Source organism: Grus americana, chromosome 25 (genome assembly GCF_028858705.1).
Source record: "Grus americana isolate bGruAme1 chromosome 25, bGruAme1.mat, whole genome shotgun sequence".
NCBI classification, from domain to species: Eukaryota; Metazoa; Chordata; class Aves; order Gruiformes; family Gruidae; genus Grus; species Grus americana.
This window is the reverse complement of record NC_072876.1, coordinates 4,545,719-4,566,431: the sequence shown is the minus strand read 5'-3', so window position 1 is coordinate 4,566,431 and position 20,713 is coordinate 4,545,719. Positions and strand designations below refer to the sequence as shown.

At 51.2% G+C, this 20,713-nt stretch overlaps 1 protein-coding gene across 4 annotated transcripts in view; it reads right to left on the bottom strand.

Annotated features, from left to right (window-relative positions):
- PLXNA2 (plexin A2) overlaps positions 1 to 20,713 on the bottom strand; it is a 186,963-nt gene that overhangs the window by 41,309 nt on the left and 124,941 nt on the right. For 3 of the 4 annotated variants that reach the window (XM_054803976.1, XM_054803974.1, XM_054803977.1), the window contains 4 exons: positions 11,787 to 11,987; positions 9,841 to 9,937; positions 9,308 to 9,501; positions 3,040 to 3,191 (listed from right to left, as the gene is read on the bottom strand). In XM_054803976.1, the coding sequence (XP_054659951.1) occupies positions 3,040 to 3,191; positions 9,308 to 9,501; positions 9,841 to 9,937; positions 11,787 to 11,987 (644 nt within the window). The remainder of the gene's footprint in view (positions 1 to 3,039; positions 3,192 to 9,307; positions 9,502 to 9,840; positions 9,938 to 11,786; positions 11,988 to 20,713) is intronic. The other variant, XM_054803978.1, reaches the window with a different exon arrangement.

Below are 20,713 nucleotides of genomic sequence, written 5' to 3'. Positions count from 1 at the left end.
AATTATTACAAGCTGTAAACTCCAGAGCAAAGCAGAGCACTAATGGCAATATATTAGCCAGTAGCAAAGTGAGTGCGAAGTCCTTAGAGTAACAGATGAGTTCATTAAGGGAACAGCTCACACTGCAGTCTCCCAGTTAATCAAAAATGGAGAGACCTGCTCGGGGATGATAGAGACAGCTGTGGAGAGCAGCCTGCGCAGGGGACGCAGGACAGCTAGCACAGAACACACTGATGCTGTAAGAGCAGTTAGTGGCACCGAAAAACACCGATCTCGCGCTCCTCGGCTCAGCTCAGCCCCGTGGGCACATCCCAGGGCAGGGAAAAACGTGGGGACAGGGAGAGCTGCTGGGGTTAACCACAGCGGGCCAGGCTGGAGGATGAAGAAACCCTCATCACGCACCCTGTGGGTGTGTAACCCAAAAAGCCCAGGGTGCTGGGAACGCATAATGCCTGCCGGAGACGAGACCAAGCAAACGCCCGTCACGCCAGCAGGTCTGAGAGAGGTTTTCAGGGGGACGTCAGCTGGCAGGGCTCTCTAGCTGTACCTAAAGGGGATGGACGCTGCTTGCTCCCACTGCAATGCTGGGAGGACAAATTCAGAGCATCCTGCCAGGCACCGCAAACCTCAGGACAGGAGTAACCTGCCTCGGGGCAGGGGGGTGCAGTAACGCTGGTGAGGAGATGCTTGTCCGTGTTTGGCCCCGAGAGGAAGAGCCAGAGCATCCTCTCCCCGGTGAGGCTGAAGGTGCTTTTGCAAAGCGGCAGGGGAACCGCTCGCTCTTCTGCCGATCACGTGCAAATGCATGAAAGGCTCCAATTTGCGAAGGCAGCGTTTCAGCTGCCTTCAGCAGCATTAAATTCACTACAAATAAAATAAAATAAAACGACTAAAGGAAAAAAGAACCTGCAGACAGCACGCACAGGTGATGCCAGGAGGCCTAATGAAATACACACACGCTAGTAAAGAGCTCTAATGTGCAAGTCCTTATTACTGCACATCAAAACAGGTTGCCTAGAGAGACGCTGCCTTTGGAGAACAGGAACTGAAGCATCTCGGCTGTGTGCCTTAATCTGCCACGTGCTCCCCTCTCTGCCTTTCAACCAGACATCGCCCATGCCCCTCTCCTCTGCCTGCTCCTTCATTACGTCTCCTCCCGCAAGCCGGCAGCAGGGCGAGGAGGCAGGGGTCCTGCGTGCCGGGCTGTGGGCTAGGGCAGAGGGCTGGCATTTGGGAGCAGGAACCTGCGCTCCTGCCAGCCCACAGGCAAACAAAACAAGGTGAAGCGATTCCTGACACCGACGGGCCCGAGAGGAGAGCGGAGGTTTTCTCGCACAAGAAGCAAGGATACGCCAAGCGCTGTATACAGGGGGAAAAACACCAAATACCCGATTATTTGCCAGTGAAGCGGCAGCTGCCGTACAGTATCTGGGCACGGGACCGGGGCAGAAGCGACCTGGTACACCTGATCCCGATTCCTGATAAAAGCCAAATTCCCAGCAGGTACCTTGTTACAAAATGATGCATTCGGCAGAGCTGTAGGGTGCTGATTGCAGGGCTAAGTGGCCCTTTCACCAACATTAACCTAATTGCTGGCTGATAGATTGCGTGGCTGGAGCATATGGTGAGTCATTACAGTCTTGGAATTCAGTCTGCCCACAGAACCCTTAAGAGGGTCCTTTTATCTGTATTCATCTTTAAAAGGCAGCTCTCATGCTAACGCTTGCTGTTATCTGCCCAGGGTAAATGTTTTAATGATGTTAACAAACTTTGAAAGCTCAAGAGCCGTAATTAGAGTCATGATTATAAAATCAGGGTTTCATACCATCAAAGGAGGATAATTTTATCATCTTCTGTCCTTTACTTGAAAAATAAAATAAACCAAAATACTGCTCAGCAATCAGATCAGCCCAAATCGCTAGCAGTGACAGTACTATCGGTGCAGCGCTTGGAGCCATTCCTGCAGTAACACCAGCGACGCTTTGCACGCCCATAGTGCCCTTCACCCAGTGATCGCATGATGCACCGATACACTGCACGCATCCTCGCCGTTTGGAAGGGGAGATTAATGTCATTTCTGTCTTAGAGATGGGGAAACAAAGACGAGGAGTGAGCAAAAACCAAACCAACGCCAACATGTGCTAGTGACAGGTCCTTCCACTATGCTGCGGGTCAGACCGGGACCCACCAAATGCATTTCACCTCCAGAGACGACAGTTTTCAGCTGCTCCTGAAGCTGGGACACATCCGTGCTGCTGGGACCACCCCTGGTACCTGGGCTCCCCCAACTCACCGCAAGCAGCCATGGCCCTACTACATAGGACGCCGTTCTGGTCCCCAGCAAGAGAGATTAGATGACCCAAGAGGAGACATCACATATTGCTCCCCTCCTGCCCTGCACAAATGACCCCAACACACCCCTCAGCACCGCGGCTACCTCAGAACCACCCCCCCCAAACAGCAACAGGAGCATGTGTCACTTTGGGAGGTTTATTTGCCCATCTCTGTTACATGCCTATTTTCTAATTTTTCGTTGACATTTTTCTTAGTGAAATAAATGAATGGACTCCAGTGGAGGCCCATTCGGATTAAGCGGCTGTCACCGCCTCACCCGCCTAACAAATGGCTGCGTGCAGCCAGCAGCGCCGGCTGAATTTCAAGTGCGATGGGGAGCGGAGGGGGCAGAGAGACTCAGCGTCAACGGCAAGGTGCTCATCAGAAAAGTTGCTTAGCAAAGCAGAAACCGCGGTGTGGAAGGAAACAAAACACTTAATGAAAGCTTAAAGGGCTGCTTAACCCCCCCCAGAGAGCATCCAAGCAGCTCGTCCCCTTCTGGTGTAGGGATGGCACGCCCTGGTCCAGGCACCATCCACCTCCAGACCCCTGCAGGGTTGGAAAGGATGGAGGGATGGTGCCCAGGGTCTGGATGAGTTATTGGTCTCCTGCGCATCTGCGGGAGGTCAGGGAAGATGCTCTGCGCGGGCTGGCCAGCCCTGGGGACCCGCGGTGGGGACAGGTGAGGTCTGTGAGGCCACTCACTGTTCGGCGACGACGTACTGCTCGGGCAGGGGTGTACACTGCACCCCAGCAACCTGCACCCCGTGGGCGATCTCGGAGAAATCCAGGCCCAGGTTGACGCCACGGATGGTAACCCTCGTCCCTCCTTCTGGGGGGCCTGAGACTGTCAGGATCTAGAGGGAAACAAAACACACGAAAGTTGAGCTGGTGGCCCCACGACACCCGTGCTTCTGCAACCCCATTCCAGCTTGGAAACAGACTTTTGCTTTGCAGGCTGCTCAGGGAGGCTGAGTGGGTGCTGCAACCTCCAACTGCTCCTGCTGCCAAACCCAGGCCAGCGCCACCACCTCGTGACTCCTCTGGATGTCCTGAAGGAGCCCAAGGATGCTGAAATCCATCTGTCCCATGCTCCAAGAGAGGACATCACGGTCTCTGAGCTGGCCAAGAGGCGTGGGCGATGCCATCCCCCAGAAAGCCCTGCAGAAGGGTAAGACTGGCTCCTATTTATACGTACAGGAGATAGTAAGTCACCTTCCAGAAGTAGCCCGCTGCTTTGGAGAACTGTAACTTCTGCCTTGGCTGTTCTCTGAACGTTAATGTCACATTTTATTAGGAAGTTGGCACCTCAAACGACTTAGAAATGTTAAAGGGTGAGGTGTGTGCTTTAAAGCTGCCTGTTTATAGCCTGCCTCAGCCATAATCATCTCTGCTTCTATAGACTTTCATTAAGGACAATATCCCCTTCAATTAGGAGTATAAATTACAATAATGTGTAGTCACAAAATTTGGACCCAAGACTCTCAGATAGTTGTCCTGAATCTGCCATCAGTCTGTTGTTGCTCTTGGGTGAGTTACTAATCTTCCCCATGCTACAGCTGTTATTAATAAACAAACATAATCCATAATAATGCAATTTAATTAATTTAATGGATAAATCTTGTTTACGCTTGTTTGTTCCACCCTTGTCTTTGGCAAAAGACTTGAGCTCTTCAAAAGCTTTTCCTTAGCGCTTCCAGATGGATGGTTGCTTTTCTTTCACCTTCTTAAGAGCTCGCTGCTCCCTGGGTGTGAGCGGGTTGGGAAAGCAGCAAACCACCCGCCCCGTCACGGGAGCACATCCCAGCAACCTGCTGCACATCCCAGCAACGGGCTGCACATCCCAGCAACCTGCTGCACCGCGGGCTGAGCGTGCCCCAAAGCAGCCCCTGCGGACCCCCTGCACCTCCCGGTGCCTCGGGGCACGTCTCCCCCTTCCCACCCAAGGCAAACTGCTAACGCCATCAGAACACCCCTGCGCCCCATCGCTTCTGCGGCTCCCAGTGCCCCCCTGCATCTCCCTGCATTCCTAACCCCAGCTGAAGCCATTTTCCTTCTCCCTTCCTCACACCTCTTCATTTCTGGGTCTCCACCTCTGCTCCCATCCAAGGTTCTGCTGTTGAATTTGGCCACGCGTGCCGGGGTTCAGCCTGCTCCACGCACCCAGCTGAGCCCGGAGCTGCCCCGCACATCAAACCACCACCTCCTTCCTCCGTGCATGCTTTAATTTCTTCCTCCCTCTCCCCTCGACCGCATCACACTAATTTATTCACCACACACTGTCTGTTGTGCTGCTGTTTTCTGTAACTCGTACCGCGTAACCTGTCTTGTATCGTTTAGCTCCGTGAAGCACTCTGTGCCCATAAAAGACGCTGCAAAATCAAGTTGTATTGCATTACACCGAGTCCTGAAGGCCTGCACTGGTAACATTTACATCGCTAGTCGGGAATCACCTGAACTCGGCAGTTCACGTACTTGACAGTTACAACTGTCCTTTGCAGCTCTAGATTATGTTAAAATGCATTTGCTGGAGCACTTACACCACCGGGCTCGTTGTCTCAGCACCGTTCGAAGAAAAAAAAAAAAAAAGGCACAGTTTGCCATTTCCTGACCTTACCAGAACCAGCGGAGCCAACTGGCCTCACCGAACAAAGCAGAGCCGATTCTGTATTTTGAAAATGTCCTGACCTGGAAAATCCCCAATATGGAGCTCCACTCGACCTAGATTTTAGTGGCCACTAATTGAACAGTTTTGAAGTAACTGTGCCATAAAGCAGCCCCAGGGTTAGAACAGATGCATTCAATTAATTACAGCTGGAGAGATTCAGTCAAAATCGCAGCAAGAAGATAAGTCTTAAAGGTCCCGTTGCACCGAGCGCCGGCGATGCCTCTGAGCATCACCCGGGCCAGGCAGCACCCCTGGGTGACCCCGCTGTGCTGCAGATGCACGGCCGGAGCCCCTCCAGCAAACCCAGGCCAGGGCAGCTGCTGGCAGCGTGGTCTGCCCTAACCCAGGGCTGGGGAGCTGCTCGGGCTGCAAGGGTGGCTCAATGACAGCCCAGATTTCTGGCCTGAGACAGACGGGATTAGGAAGAAATATTCCCCATTTTCAAGAAGTATACTTTAGTAGAGTGGCTTTCCACTCAGAGGTCTGTGGAGGATCAAAAGAACCTGCAAAGGGCAGCTAAGGAAAAACAAGGCCATTACCAGGAATTTTGTATTTACTGGTTAGGGGTCTGCACCTCTCCTGGAAGTTTTTTAGGTTGTTTGCAGAACTGAAGCAGTTTGAAAGTCACTGAGACCTAAAGTGGGGTCTGGGAGGCGGGGACTTTGGTTTTGCTGATCCCCCGGATTATTCTGAGCAGGTCAGCTCTCCTCTCTGCATCAGCCTCACGCCCTGCATGAAACAAATCACCATCCACCGCCTCTAATAAAGCATGTTCCTGCTGCTCAGGGAAAGGATTAACGCAAGTGCGAAGCACTGTATTATTCACAGAAAGGATTCAAATACGGAGATGAAGTGGTTGGCGGCAGGAGCTCAGTTGCCCTTACATCACCAAGGGACGCAGATGCACCCCTGCATTTCTGGTGGTGCTGCTTCTTACTTGAAGCCAAGGTGGGGATCCCAGGGATCTCCGAGGCTGCGATCCAGGGGACCCCAGGGATCCTGGAGCCCCCACACAGTGCCAGCACGCTTCCCTCCCCAGCCTGCAGAAGACACTGCTATAACAACGCAGGACAAATGTTCTCAGCCTCACATCTTGCCGGTTGCACGGTTCAGCGTCTCTGACATAAAGCAATATTTAGCCTCCAGAAGAAGTCTGTGCAGGAGACAGGGAGACCTAGGACTGGCTGTCAGTCGGATGGGGCTTTCCTTCCGGAGCTGGAGGCGAGCTGCGAGCCTAAGAGCATTCTGCACAATAACCCCTTGGCATCTGTTAGGGTGCGGAGAGAGCGCCCGGCTTGCAGAATGAATGGCGTAACCCCTGCCCCCTCCCAAAATGTCATCCACCTTCCTTCTCTTTGTCTTTTTTCATCCTGCTCGAAGCTAGCTGGATCCCAGCTGATGAGCCCAGCAGGGAACCAGCACATAAGCATTGTTATCCCGGCATGATCCCTCCTTGTCTCTGCCTTAGCTGATAGCACATTCAGAACCTAATTGTTATCTCAGCAGAGCAACTCCATTATTCAGCCTGACACTGCCCCCCCCCTTCAGCTGTTTGTTGCACTGATGTTATATTAATGAGGCCTGCAAATAAATGAATAGGAGATCAGAGTGCCGCTTGTTCGCAAGAAAACTGATTTTTATTTATTTATTGCTACGACCACAGACCGTGTGGAAGTTTTGCACTGTTAAAGGGACGCTGTCGGTGACAGCTGGGCCTCTCGCGCAGAAAAAGGGCTGCGTATATCCTACTGCTCATTTACTTTTATGACTATTAAAACACAATCTCTTCTTACTAGTTTTGCATCCCCTGAAGGCACCGGTGCCTGGGAGCAAGGCTCTTGACCTCCAGCAGCTTGCCGGAAAGAGAAACCGGCCAGAGGAAGCAGGAGGAGTGGAAACCAGCCCATATTAAAGGTTTTTTTGGTCTGAGTGATCCAGGCTGCAGTGCGAGCCCCGGTATGAGACCAAACGCTGCTCCCCAGTCGAGTCTGTCAGTGCCGGTGCTCGCGGGAAGGAGAACGTGTCACCGGTCCCTGCTTTAAACCTGCCAGGAGCAGGTTGGTCCCAGCAGGGCAGAGCGGTCCCTTCCCAGCAAAACGGTACCCGAAATACTGCAAAAACTCAGATGCCAGAAAAAAGGACCCAACAGCAACGAAGGCTGTAAAGGTCTCATGGTCTCCAAGACAATCTCGTACACTTTTCCAGAGGGGAAGGGGGATGAGAGAAGTTAACCTGTGCTGCTGAAAGGTCAGTTTTAGGAATATCGACCCCGCAGGGTTTCTACTGGGGCTTTGCCATTTTCCACAGACCTGACCGCTCAAGAACGTAGCAATATTCTGTCAGAGTTTTTAGCCCTGTACAGCACCCTTCCCACCGGTGGATCCCAAAGCACATGAAAAAGGCCACTAGTTCCCTCTGCTTTCCCTCTTCTTTTCCTGCAACAGTGAAAACTGCAAACTTGACTTTCATGGGAAAAAAAAAAAAAAAGAAAAAAAAAAAGGTGTGAATTCACAAAGAGCAGGATGGGAGGTGGAGTTCAAGGAAAAACACCAAACACTGCATGACCTGTGATAAAATCACAAGAGCTCACAGCACTGCCGTGGGACATCGCATCCCCCCGAAACCTGTATTTCCATCGCTGACCCTCGCCATGGAATAAGCCAATCTGCCAACGAAAGCACGGACATTTCCTACTCGATTCTCTCATCTCCAAACCCACTCAGGGCAATCTCCTGAGACTCAAAACATCCCCTGGCGAGACACCCCGCGCTTCCCGCTTTGAAGGCTGAGACACAGACCTGGTTATGGAGACAAGAAATCTGTAACAGCAAAGCTCTGCTCTGTTCTCCTTGGACAGAGACCAAAAGTATTGCTTTCAAGTTGGACAGTGATAAAACACTCGGTGGCAGCGCCATGCCCGCAGCCAGCCGCGAGAGCCAGCCTGGCAGTGCTTAGATGCAAGTCACTTGGTGGCTGGAGCAGAGTGGTTTTTCCCTTCTCTGCTTAGCTCAAGGAGGGGTAAAGAAATAAATCGAAGACTTCTTCAACATTACAAGTGTCTGAACGGTTTATGGTGAAGACGATCTCAGGCAGAGGCTGTTTTGCTTCTTGCATCTTGTAGCATAAGCTTGTGCAAGCGAAACAGCACTTGGATAAGAAGTTTGGTTTCTGACTACTGGCAGGACAAGGTGAATAGCCAGGCAAGCCTTTAAGGCTCATTTTATCTCTCTGTAAAGATAGCTATGACTTGCCAAACAAACAAAAACCCGAACAAGGAAAGGACAGACTCTCAACATTTCTCAATGCTTTCACGTCTCCGCGCAGTCCCCCCCACCACCTCCGCTCCTCGGCAGCCTCATGGGCTCCACTCTGCAGTTTACAAAACGCTGCGCAGGAGAAATGCCTGCCCGTCAAGGGTATAATGCAGCTCGGCAGCGGGTCTAAGAAAGAAATACCAAAGGCCTGTTAACGTCCCTGCGGGATGGACGGACCCTCCTCAGCATCCTCCTCCTCCAGCCAGCCCCAGCCCTGATGCAGCACCGCCAGCCTCTGCGGTTTCCTCCCCTCCTCCGTAAAAAGGAGGCTGATGCTTTCCTCCCAGAGGGTCTGAGCGTGAGCCAGTTTAGCTAAGCTGCTGTAGAAACTAATCCGAGTTAAAAGGAAACTTCTGCACATACTGGGGTCCTTATTCAGCTGGCAGAAGTCTGCGTGCTGAGAAGCCCTGCTCCTGCTCTGCCATGAGCATCAGTGCAATAGCCTACTTGGATCCAACGCTGTTTTATACCCGTGCCCTCCGCCTTCTGCAGCATGGACACACGCTCAGGGCAAGGGAGGCTTTTTCGGGGAGTTAATTGAGAAACAAAAATCTTTTTTCATTCCCACCTGATATAAGTGTCACTCCTAATAGTAACGTTAACAGACCGAGTGCAGTTTTACTGGTAAAAATGCTCCTGGGAGACATTTTGCATCCCTCAGTGGTCTGAACAGAAACATGAGAAGCATCAACTATAGACTAATTAGCTCCCTAGTTTAATTAGCATTCCTGCAACAGTCCATAGCGGTCACCCCAACGCTGGTAGCACGGCCGGCGAGTGACAGCTGCACGGCGGGGCAGTGGGCTGCAAACCCTGGCCGCGTGCCGGTGGATCCGCACATTAACTTCACAGAAAGTAGCGGAGCGTTTTATTCCCTGTTCTTCAGCGCCAGACAGACGACAGCGGATTTTCAGATGAGAGAGAGACGGACACAAACCCAAACCCACTTTGGAAGGAGCGAGGAGAAGGGGCCGGAGATGCGCGCTCTTACCTCGGTGATGCGAGGGTTGGAGCACTTGACGTTCCTGCTGGACCAGTCGAGCCAGGGCTGGGCGGAGGATGCGCTGCAGTGCGGGCGCAGCGTGCACTTGGCCTCGCCGCTGCACCAGCCGCACTCGAACTTGGGGTCGGCTTTCAGGCAGAGCCCGCAGCTCTCGCGCTGGGCTGCGCACTTGTAGAGGTGCACTGCGGGGAAGAGGGGGCGAGCACTCAGGAAGAAGTCAAGAATTGGAATATTCGTACGGACTACAGCTGTTCTTGGACTTATTAGCAAAGGCACACGTTGAGTTTTGACCTAATGAGCCGCAGAATGGACTTGCACGTGTGGTTCCACTGCTTAGTGAGCACCACTATCAGTGGAGCAGCGAGCTGCTCTCACCCAAAGCAGGATCCACCGGGACCACCACGTCTCTGCCTGCAGCCGCAGCGACGGCAGCTAACGCCGCTCTGCCCCAACAGCCGTGTCGCAGCCCCCATCACCGCCCTCCTTCCCGTGACTTGAAAGCCAACTCAAGCAGACGTTACCTTTCAGATCCTCTGGGTTGTCAATAACAAAGTTCCCGTTCCAAACCACAGCAAAGTCCACTGCTAAGTTGCTTATGTCCATCCCATCATAGAGATACTGAAGGAGAAGACAGAGAATGAAATGCTTGGGAGGATGTATCAGACACACTAACAGGAAAATAAGATTTTTTTTTAAAGAAACCATGATTATTCTCTGCTTAAAAACTTGTGCTGATGTCTGAACCACCACCACTTCTACACTTCATCTCCACGGTCCTGCTTTGACTCCCTCCCCCTCACCAGGAAGAGATAATTAAATCAGATCTAGTCCTTGTGAGAGGTAATAGATTAATTATTCTACTCACAGTGGTTGCTCTTGTCACTCAGTCTCTAGCTTATCAATATAGCCCCTCCAGTTAATCAGACTGGAAGGACTGCTGCCTTCAGGCTATCTTCTTATACAGTCACCGTGCACCCTAGTGTGACTGGGAGCTTAAAAATCACACTGCACAGCTTTGGGGGATGAAATAGGCAACAGCTGAGAAAAAATACATGGTGCAGAGAGGTCCTTTCCCAGCTTCTGCTTCAGCCTAGCCCAGGGCTGCACTGGCTTGAACGATCCACCTTCTCATGGACATCCTGGGGGCCGTGGCGGAGTGAATCTGGAGGCTTTAGGTGAATTACCAGTGTATTCTGAAATTCCCATTATCACAATTAGCACCAATGAGGCCTCGTTCTGCCGCTCTCTTAAAGTCAATCGAGAGCTGCTAAAAAGACTTAAAAAGGTGAGCAAACACTGCCAACGTCTTTGGGTTGAGGGAATGACGATTAAACCAGAGTGCTTTGGCTGCCCCTGTGCAATAGTTGTACAGTTTTAACTCACATTTGGTTGTACTGGTTCACCTTGCCTGGGTCTCACGAAGCTGATGTGAAACCAGATCTTCTGTACAAGTGACAGAGCCGTGAGTACCTTCTCTGCCTACCGCTTCCTATTAGCCTAACAGGAATAAAAGTGCTTCTCTAATGTTTATAAATCGCTTTGGGTAGGAAAAGTACTATATAGTATTAATAGATTTATTATCCACCAAGCTGCAAAGCCCAAAGATGGCCAGTGATATATAAATATCCAGTGAATTTTTTAAAAATTCAAAACTTCATTAACAATTTACGACCATCTGCACTGAATACTTAAGTAGACCCTGTTCTGCTGCCTAAAACAAACTGAATGTTTGCTCGTGGACCTCTTCGAACGCACAGCGAGGAGGGGAAGGACCACACTCTTCCCCATCTGTCCTCCAGCTGAAGCCCAAACGTGGGCTGTGGGTCAGCGGGTGGCCTTTGGGAAGCCTGCGTTTGCCAGACGTGTTTCGGCATCCCTAACTACCTGCCACGGTGACTTTGGGCGTTCTGGGGTAAAATCCTGCCCGGTCCATCGGCAGGGCTAAGCCCCATCCTAGGGAGGAGAGCTATCCTCCCCTGCCTGCTTCTCCAGCAGCAGCATTCAGATAATTTCCCTCTCTCTGCTGCGCTGTGCTCTCTCCCCTGGCAGTTTTCCTTCCCCCCTCCCTCCCTGCACCACGCTGCTGCTTTTCAGCATTACTGTATTCATCCAGCTACCGTGACCTGGAATTCGACAGCTCCCCGATAAGGGGTCTGTGATTCGCCTTATCTCCCCCGTGTGAATTAGCCTGCCTTAACACCTTCCTCACATTCCCTCCTCCTCCTCCCTTTCCCCTCCTGACCCCCCGCAGTCAGACAGGGAACCGCCAGATAAAGGATCTTCTCCGGGCGGGTATAATGAAACACCTCGCACGCCCACGGCAGGTTCCCACCTGGAATCCGGGATTAGTTTAACTCCGGGATTTTTCACTCTCCCCATGGCTGAGCCCACCCCTTTTGCAGCTATTTGGAGCTGACACCCATTTTGGGCACCTTCGTGGCACCTTGTTCCCCTCCCGGTCCCTCACCGAGCTGTTCTGGCACTGGACGCTGGAGCTGTTGAAGCGCAGGGCAGGCACGCGGTGGATCACGCCCTGGATGCTGAGGACACACTCGTACCCGCGCTGGCCGGATTGGGGCTGGGGCAGGTTTCTCGCCTTCAGCGTGATGGGTTTCACCTCTCCCACCGGGATCAGGATCTCCTCAGTGCGGAAGAGCTGGGGACAGTCCTGGGGGGGGGGGCAATAAAAGACGGGGGGAGGTTACAGCAGTGACGGTGTGTCCGCAGGTCTGGCCAGGTCCCAGCCCGCCTGCTCCGGCGGCAGGGCTGATGTCCCAGGACATCCTCAGCGCGCAGGACCAGCCACTTCTCGGTCCGCCCGTGCAGCCGCAGGTTAAGTGCAGAAATAAAGAAACCCGCATTACAGTCCCCCTGCTCTGGGACTGGCACTGATTTTCTCCCCGCAGTTGCAGAAGAAGGAACACTGCTATTCGGGGAATAAATCGAAGGCATCCTCCCTGCTCTGAGCTTGCCGTGGGTTTTATCTGCGGAGACACAAGCTCTTGCCCTGCCCTCCCGCAGCAGCGGCGGTGTGTTATCAGCTGCTCCAGCTCCATCCGAGCTCCGCTGCTCCAGGAAGGTGATGGGCTGCTCCCAGCCGCACGCTGCGCTCCCTGGGCCTCCTCCTAATCCCATTTCACTCCTTACCCCCCTCGGCTGCGTGCCGCTTTGGAGCGAGACTGATCAGCATGGGACGTGCTTCCCTCTCGCTACCAGGTACTGTTCTGCTCTGCTTTCTCCGAGTAAAATTACGGCAGCGTGCCATTAATTTCCAAGGTGACATTAATTTCTGCTCTATCTGCTCTCACCCCTCACCATGCTCTGACACCCCTGGCCCTTCTGGAACGCCCAGGCAGCTCTCGCCGCAATGCTCCCGCGCTGCTGCTTGCACAGCTTTGTCCTTAGCTGGGGGCTGCCTGGGTGGGCAAGGCATCGGGACCGGAATTTTCTATCTCTAAAGCAACGCTCTTCCCTACTCCGTGCTCCTGGGAAGCGGAGGACGTCCAAGGACGGAAGGATTTGGTTGCAGTAAGTATCCAGAAAAGAAGGGACAGTGTTTTCCCAGATGGGATTAAGCACCCTCATCCTGATTCCCCTGGGCCTTCTGAAATTCTGTCTACTCTGCAAAACTGGCCTTTTCTCTTAGGAACTGTAGCAAAGGGTTTGGCACGTGCAATAAACCCGGAGCCTCCTCCAGCAACCTGCATCTGTAAAGGTCTGATGGCTTTCAAAAAGCGTCTGTCCTCGGATCTGAGGAGGAATCCCTCCCAGAGGAGGGAGGACTGAAACAAAATCCACTTAATTTGTGTACGCCTGTGTCTCAGTACGTATCAGTGGGGCGGATGCTGGGCTGCGAGCAGGTGTGCCACGCGTCCCTTCGTGCACAGCGACAGCAGCGCAATCACCAACAAGCGATGGCGCCTGCAGATCTCCCGCCACTGGCGTTCACCGGAGAGACCCTCGGACGAGGAGGAAGGCCAGCCCGACAGATGGGAGCTGAGGCACCGCGTCTCTTCACAGCACCCTTCAGGCTCCAAAAGCTGAAGTCCCCAACTGCTCGGGAGCCAATCCCTTCGGGCACCCTAAGCCTTTTCCCACGAGCCTAGAAAGAACAAACGCAGACCGCCAACCTGCACGGGGACCTTGCCAGGCCCCCCCGGGCACGAGGACGGTGACGTCCTGGCCGAGCTCAGTGATTCAAACAAATGGGCAGCAGCTCCCGCAGCAGATCAAACTCTTTCTGCACCTCTGGGATGCAATCAGGAGCTGCTCCAGGAACGCATTTTTCTGAGTCAAATGCGAATTCAGAAGTATGTCACAGCCAGAGCCTCGTGGTACAGCCCATTACCCTGCGTGGCCACAGCAAAGGCATTTTGGGATTCAACCAGAAAAAGCGAGGGATGCTGAGCTCCAGGAGCGGGGAGAGGCTGCTCAGTGGGGGTCCAAAGAAGGGAGGAGGGGGTGAGACAAACCAGCACGAAGACATCTCATTTCAGGCCTTTCCTGATTAGGAACTGAAGCCTCTTGCATGAAAGAGGAGATTAAACAGGTCCTGCTCCTGCGGCACCGGGCTGGCTGGCAGTACGAGTCCAGCGCGAAGGGAGCTTTACCATCCGCTGCAGGAATGAAATGGACCCCTCCCTGAGCCCCAAAGGCTCCCAAAACTGACCTAAGGGCATTCCATAAAGGTGACGTTAAATAAAGAACAGTACTTTGTCCTTGACGGTCATTTTATAAACAGGTTAAGGCTCAGGAGTTCTCAGCTAGAGGCAGTGAAAAACGGGTAAGGATAGTTCCTCAGTCCCTGAAAACAGCCTGATTTTTGAGTGTACAAAATACCACGAAAGTGGAAGCAGTCTATTAAATTTTCCATTGAAAACCACGTGAAAATATTTGAAACATCTGTGTGCTTGCAATAAAGTAGCAGAGAAATGAGCAAGATGCTGCTGCCTCCAAAACTATACAATCTGAAAACTAAGCACGGCAATTAAAACATTAAGTACAGAGAAGTGTGATTTGTTTCCACTTCTGCCACTATCTGGCCAAAATAATGCAATTGTAAATTAATAGCAAGTTTTAACATTGCAGTAGCTCAAGACTCTGCTACACAAGGTGCCGTATGCAAAATAAAAGGAAACTCTCCCTGCAAACATCATCCCGCAGTTCCCCACGAGCACAAACTAGATGTCTAAATGATACTCTGAGATGAAGTGCAAAAAAAAAAAAAAAAAAAGACCTATCAGTGCCTGGTAATTGTATGACATTCCTCCCATGAGATCTCAACATCCTAAACATTATCTCTTCATAACACACTGGGAGTTACAGTTTTTTCTCAACTTACATACCAGGAACTGCAACACGCAGAGACAAAGGCTTGACCGTCAGAAGTATTTACATTCTGTTTAGCTCTAATTTGCTTTGATCTAATGGAACTAGGTACCTAAGTACCTGCAAGTATCTGACACTAAATGATTAATCCCAAGCTAAAGCAGAAGTTTTAGAAAAAACTGGACTGACGTCTCTCTTCCCTCCGCCAAATCCCAGACTGGCATCCCGAGCCCTTTGCCACCCTGCCTAGCAATTAAAGTAAATCATCCGGATGGCAAGGCAAGGAGCACCATGCTCACCGGGCTCCCGCTAGGACTGCGTATCCAGGGAGAAAATCCCCATCTCTCACTAATGACCATTAAGCACGGCTCCCTCTCCAGCTCACAGCCAGACTGATGGGATGCTGTTTTGCTACTGGCTCAGGCAAGTTGTAAATGAGAAACAGATGCTACCCCAGTTTGGAGAAGCCAGTAGCTTAAACTGCTGCCTCATAAACCTTTTTAGTGGCACTTTTCCTTATATATTTTTTATTTTATTTCTAACAGGGACTTTCACGGATTAACAGCCAAGAGTGATTTTAAACTCAACAGCCAGAAAGTGGGCTGTGCTGGGAAGGAAAGAAAAGCCCTTTTCTGCAGCAGAGCAGGTTTACAGGCTGGAAGGGAATGCCACCGGGAAGCTTAGCTCCGAGGTTCCCGCAGACCCTGGTATGGTGGATCCAACCCCCGGCTCAGCCTTTACACTGCACCACCAGCAAACTCCTAAGATTCACGGCACTTTCCATCCAGCCGCCAGCTCGTCTGAGCTGACTTTGCACGCACGTTCCTTCCTCCTCGTTACGCACCGCACACCTGTACCACCTCCTCCTCAAGATCTGGCTGTATTTAAGGTTTTGCATTTAACCTCCAAGTCATATTGAGGACCAACGGGAGACAAATGGCTCCACTCCAGAGAGGTCCCCAGCTCTGTGGAAAGCCTGTGTTTGGGAGGAAAGGCATCCTGGAGCTGCAGAATCTTCTATCACATTATGATTGAAAACAAAAAATCTCCAGCCATATCACCAGTGGGAGAACCTCAGTGCAGAGTCCTGAAAATAATGAATATGTTATGGACCATTATCCTTCCTGGCCACTGCCATTCGTGAGACGACTCTTAAAGAAATGCTTCTTCCTTTAGAGACGTGGGAGAGGACTTACATTTTCCAATCTGCTCTGTAGTGCTGAGAACGCTGGTAGCAAAAATTGTTGGGTTTATTTTTTTTATTTTGGTTTCAGTAGGAGAAAAATGTCACATTGGGATTCTGGTGAAAAAAAAGGCACGCAGCCTGTGAGCGCACGCCGCTCGGGGAAACGCCGAGAAAGGCAGCCCCTCTGCGCTGGCTGACAGCTACGGTGATCACACTAATAAGGGGATATACATTTTGCTATGGAGGGATACGTAGGAAGATGCCATACTACCGAAAGCCCAGGGCACTCGTGGGGAGCCACATCGCTGCTGGCGGTTGCTGCTGAATTTATCAGATGAGCGAGTGAAGCTGCAGAAGCTGCAGGGGCTTGCGGAGGGCGCGGGGCTTGCTCGGATGCCGCACGCGTTGCAGGAGCGCTGCTGGAGGCCCCCGACTCCCCGTTTGTGTGTTTGTGCCATTTCCCATCCAGGGTCATTGTTCGGCTTCCAGGTCTTCTGTTCGTTTGTTTTCAACTTGCTGCTGCAGTGATGTGCACCCGCGTCCTTCCCACGGAGCGTGTGTGCGTGCGAGTGGGTCCGGGTCTCGCGTGGGTGCTGCTGCAGTAACGCCTCGGTCCCCCACCGCGCACGCAGCATGGAAGGGGGTGATGCCGTGTGAAAAGCATGCCTGGCACCTTGGTTTGTCCATTCTCCACCTCTTCTACCTGCTACCTGACCTAAAAGCCAGCGCTACCATAAATTATTTTGTTAGAAGTATATCGCCAGCTTTAGCAATGCCTCTGCCGATGCTTATCCACTTTATAGGAATTTTGTGATGCTGCTGGGATCGGAGCCGTGCGGCTGTGGCGAAGGTCCCTTCGTGGTGGCAAACAACAAGACCAACCCTGGTTTGTAGGGCTCAGGTCCGGGTGCTCGATTCGGCACTTCCCTCTGCTAGTGGCAGGAAGAGCTGAGCATCCAGAAAATACAGAATAAAAGGGAGAACCGGAGCCAGTGGAACATACAATTTGTTTCATAATCAGTTTACTTTCTTTTTAATTCATGAGAAGTAAATCCTGCAGTGAGTTAGAAAGGCCGTTATTGCCTCCTCTCGCTAAACAAACACACGCTGAATCCTCTCATTATCCTCCTTGACTTCTGTACCCCAGAATAAACACGAATCAGAAGATCTGCTGGAGAAAGACAAGACTCCGACGCACGAGTGGCACAGACTCTCGGAGAATATTCTGCGTATGAAGTATCATCGCACGCAATTTACAAAGACGTTTTATGCTTCTCCAACGCTCGTTAGCCTCAAACACTCCAAGTCTATAAATGCCTTAAAGACCCGCGATACGCGTCTGTCTCTGGAGTAGAATCGAGCACCCATGGTTATTATTTGTGTTTAACAGAGCAGTTTTAGTAGGTCAAATCTTCCTGCTCTTTTTTGGAAAAAAGTGCCTAGAAATGGCAGGCATTTCTTTTAACTACTGGATTTAGCCCAAATAGAAGAAAATACAATGTTTTTGTACTTTTCATCTTAAAAAAAAACCCCTCTACAAATGTTAACTTGCTACACGCATTTTAAAGTTATAAACATAAACGAATCTGGCACGTGAATGTAAACCCCTGGCTCACAGCTGCGTTCCCAATGATACAAATTACGGTCCCCATCACTCATGGAAACACATTATTCTTCATTTATGCTACTGGAAAGGAGAGCAGACCTTGCTCCTTAGAAACCAGACATGAAAAGAAAGGCAAGTGAAGCGAGACTTTTCTCCCTGCTAAATTCCTACCCAGTGCCCTTTCGTCCTCAGCTCCGTGCTGTACGCGCGTGCTGTAACCCGGGTCTTCGCCATTCATTTAGGAAGTACTGTGATATTTACAGCCACGCAAAACGCGGAAGGCTGGAGAGGCGATTCCTCTCCCGTAAAAACCCCTTTGTGTAGCAGAGGTGAGGGTAGGAGCAGTTCCCTCGAACACGGCCGGGTTGCGGGTGGGAACATCCCCCTCGGGCTCCCTGCAGCCCTGCGGAGCATTTTCCCACGTGGCTCCTTCCCCCCCGCAAACGCCAAACACTGCAGCTTATACACACAACAAATCTACTGACGAAAGAAAAGCTCGAACCGATCTTCTCAAATTCAAATGAGTGAATCTTGCTGCAACTGGGCTTTTTCTTACTGTTGGTACGTTTTCAGACAAACACATCGTTCCAGAAGTGATGTGACCCGGCACAGTCGTTTGCTGACTTTGGTGGACTCAGATGCAGCTTTGAGTTATCTCCTGCACATCATAGTTCCCATTCAGGTATTCAGCAGTGGGGATTGTAAGGACAGACATGAGGAAGGTTTGATTGTGTTTTATTTCCTTCAAGATGCATCAAGCAGCACTCAGCCTCCAAGGGCACGGCCGCGGGAAAGGTTTGCTCTAAAAGCAATGAGAATTTAAAGGAGTCAGACCAGAGCTGAAATGTGGCTCTGCACTAAACTCCCAGAATCTGAAATGCTCCGTCCTCCTGATTCAGCATCTCACACGTGGAAATGGCATTATCTGCACAGAGTGGACATCAAAGAGGGATGGGATCCCACATTCTGGGAAACTAATAGGATTTATTTGGTTCTAGCTCTCCACTGGGATGGGGTGTAAGAATATATGTATGTATCTACATTCCTCTTCATCTGCATGTTTTACACATTTAGAGAGAAACACCTTATAGCCTCACACACACACAAACCCAACCACCTCAGACACATTAAAATGGTATCATAGGCTTGATCTGAAGCTTTGTAGAGTGAGACAACCGGTGCTACGCACCCACAGGGCCTCTTCTTGGAGAAGCCCTGCTTTTGTGGGTGCAAGCCAGACCTTTGCCTTCCCATTGCTCTTTGGATAGCAACCTCTAAGCAGGCACCTCCTGCAGACAAATGACGCCTCAGACTAAGAAAAGGCTGAGAAAATAGAGTTGCTTATCTAACTATTAACTCCTAGAGAACTGGCCACCTAGAAAGACAGACCTCAAAAGACTTGGGTTTACCCCATATCAGAAACTTCCTACCAGACGAAGATATCAGGAACAGCCAGCTCAAGGCTGGAAGACCGCTCTGCTTTACAGGCTGCGAAGGGGTCTGGATTTACCTACCAACGACTGCAAACCAAACGTGCCTCACGCACAAACAATACATTTTCACTTCTGCAAATACAACACGATGCAAACCAGAGATCTGACGCTCAAGGTGCATCTTTTCTCAAGCATCACAAACGCCCGCGGTTATCGCTTACCGATGGCTTCACAGGCCACTCGCTACCCCCCAACAAAGCACTGACCCATCTTCGAGGGTGTCCTCTGCACCACCCGCGTCTACCCCTGAGCTCTGCCCTTAGACTTCAGTAAACAATTCCTGCTGATGGGGCCAGCAGAGAGAGAGATAAAGCTCGTTCTCTGGGTTGTGTTTTCATGGAAAGCAGGGCAAAAAGGCAGCATTTAGCTTGGTCGCTACAGGCAGAAGATCACAAGGAGCTCATGAAGCAGGGCTTGCTTTCCTCCATCACCTTGCAAAGCGGCTGAGGCTTCGAGCTCTTTTCCCTTCTCAATACAACAACTCCTAGGAGCATCAAAGGGAGTTCGTTACACATTGAATCCCACTGGGACACAAATTCTGATGGGCCAGGAGTAAAAGGGAATATTCAAGATATTTTCTCTTAAATTAAATATAAAGGCACGAGAAAATTTCCAACCCCATGTGAACACGTGTGCAAATCTGAACGTGAGAAGAGGCACATGGGACTGAAAGTAGGGCAGCACGTGCCGGCGCTGCTCCCTCCGCGGTGGAGGCACTGCCGTGGTTATCACCGCAGCACCGGCTCCAAACACGACCGACTCTCTGCTAGGAAGGGAGCAGTGTTGGTAAGCACAAACGTTTTGCTAATACATCAGGCCATGACGCAATGAGAACATTGTGATCCAAATTGTTTTAAGAGAGGAAACTCTTTAGGAGGCATTTATTTGATGTCTTGTGTTAGCCGGAGTGAAATGCCCATAATAAAGGCATTAGCGCTGCACTGTGTACGCAAGTGGCAATTCATTTGCCTTAAATAAGCAAACAAATTAGGTTTTGGTGACTGGCTTTGCCTGTGTGTTCTGGAGAAGTCATGACAAACAGTGGAGCATCTGCATCGTTATCATCAGTCCTCATCAGCAATCACCAGGAAGGTGTTAGGTATCACATAGCATCCCCCGGTAAGAAACGACCTCTACAAGATGAAGACGACAGAGGAAGTTCTTTGGAGACGCGACGGTCCTGTGATCCCAGCAGGAACTGGCAGAGATACCAACTCCTCCACTCGCTCCCTCTGTGTGATCTCAGGCAAGTCCTGTGCGTTCCCAGGAGAAAAACGGAGATAATGGGATTGTCCTGCTTTACCAGAGACTTGTCAAACACTTCTGAGATCATGGGGTTGAAGACCTACAGAACTGAGAACTACAATTGTAAAGCCTGGGAAGACAGTGATGCTTAGAGTGTGAAGGAGAAAAACCCCACATCGCTGGAGAGAAGGAAAAGCAGTTTTGCTTTCTCTTGTTATGTTGAAAGGAAGTTTCTTGACTTTGAACTGGACTGACAAAGCTTTTGGGTTGTCCCCAGGGTGGACGCTTCTCCTTGGGCATCCGTTCCCTTTGCTGCATGGGGCGGCTCTTTGAGGCTGCTGGTCCCTCGCAGGCGGCAGCGCCCGCTCCCAGTTGCGCTGCCCGTCCCTTGGCTCTTGCAGATCCCCACTGAGGTACGTACACACGCAGTTCATTAATGTTTCTTGCCTTGCACCTATGTGCCTCCTGGCAGCATTTTAACAGAAAGACCCACGAGTTAAGTTTTGAGTTTACTATTGGTTTAGCAGCAGCCTGGC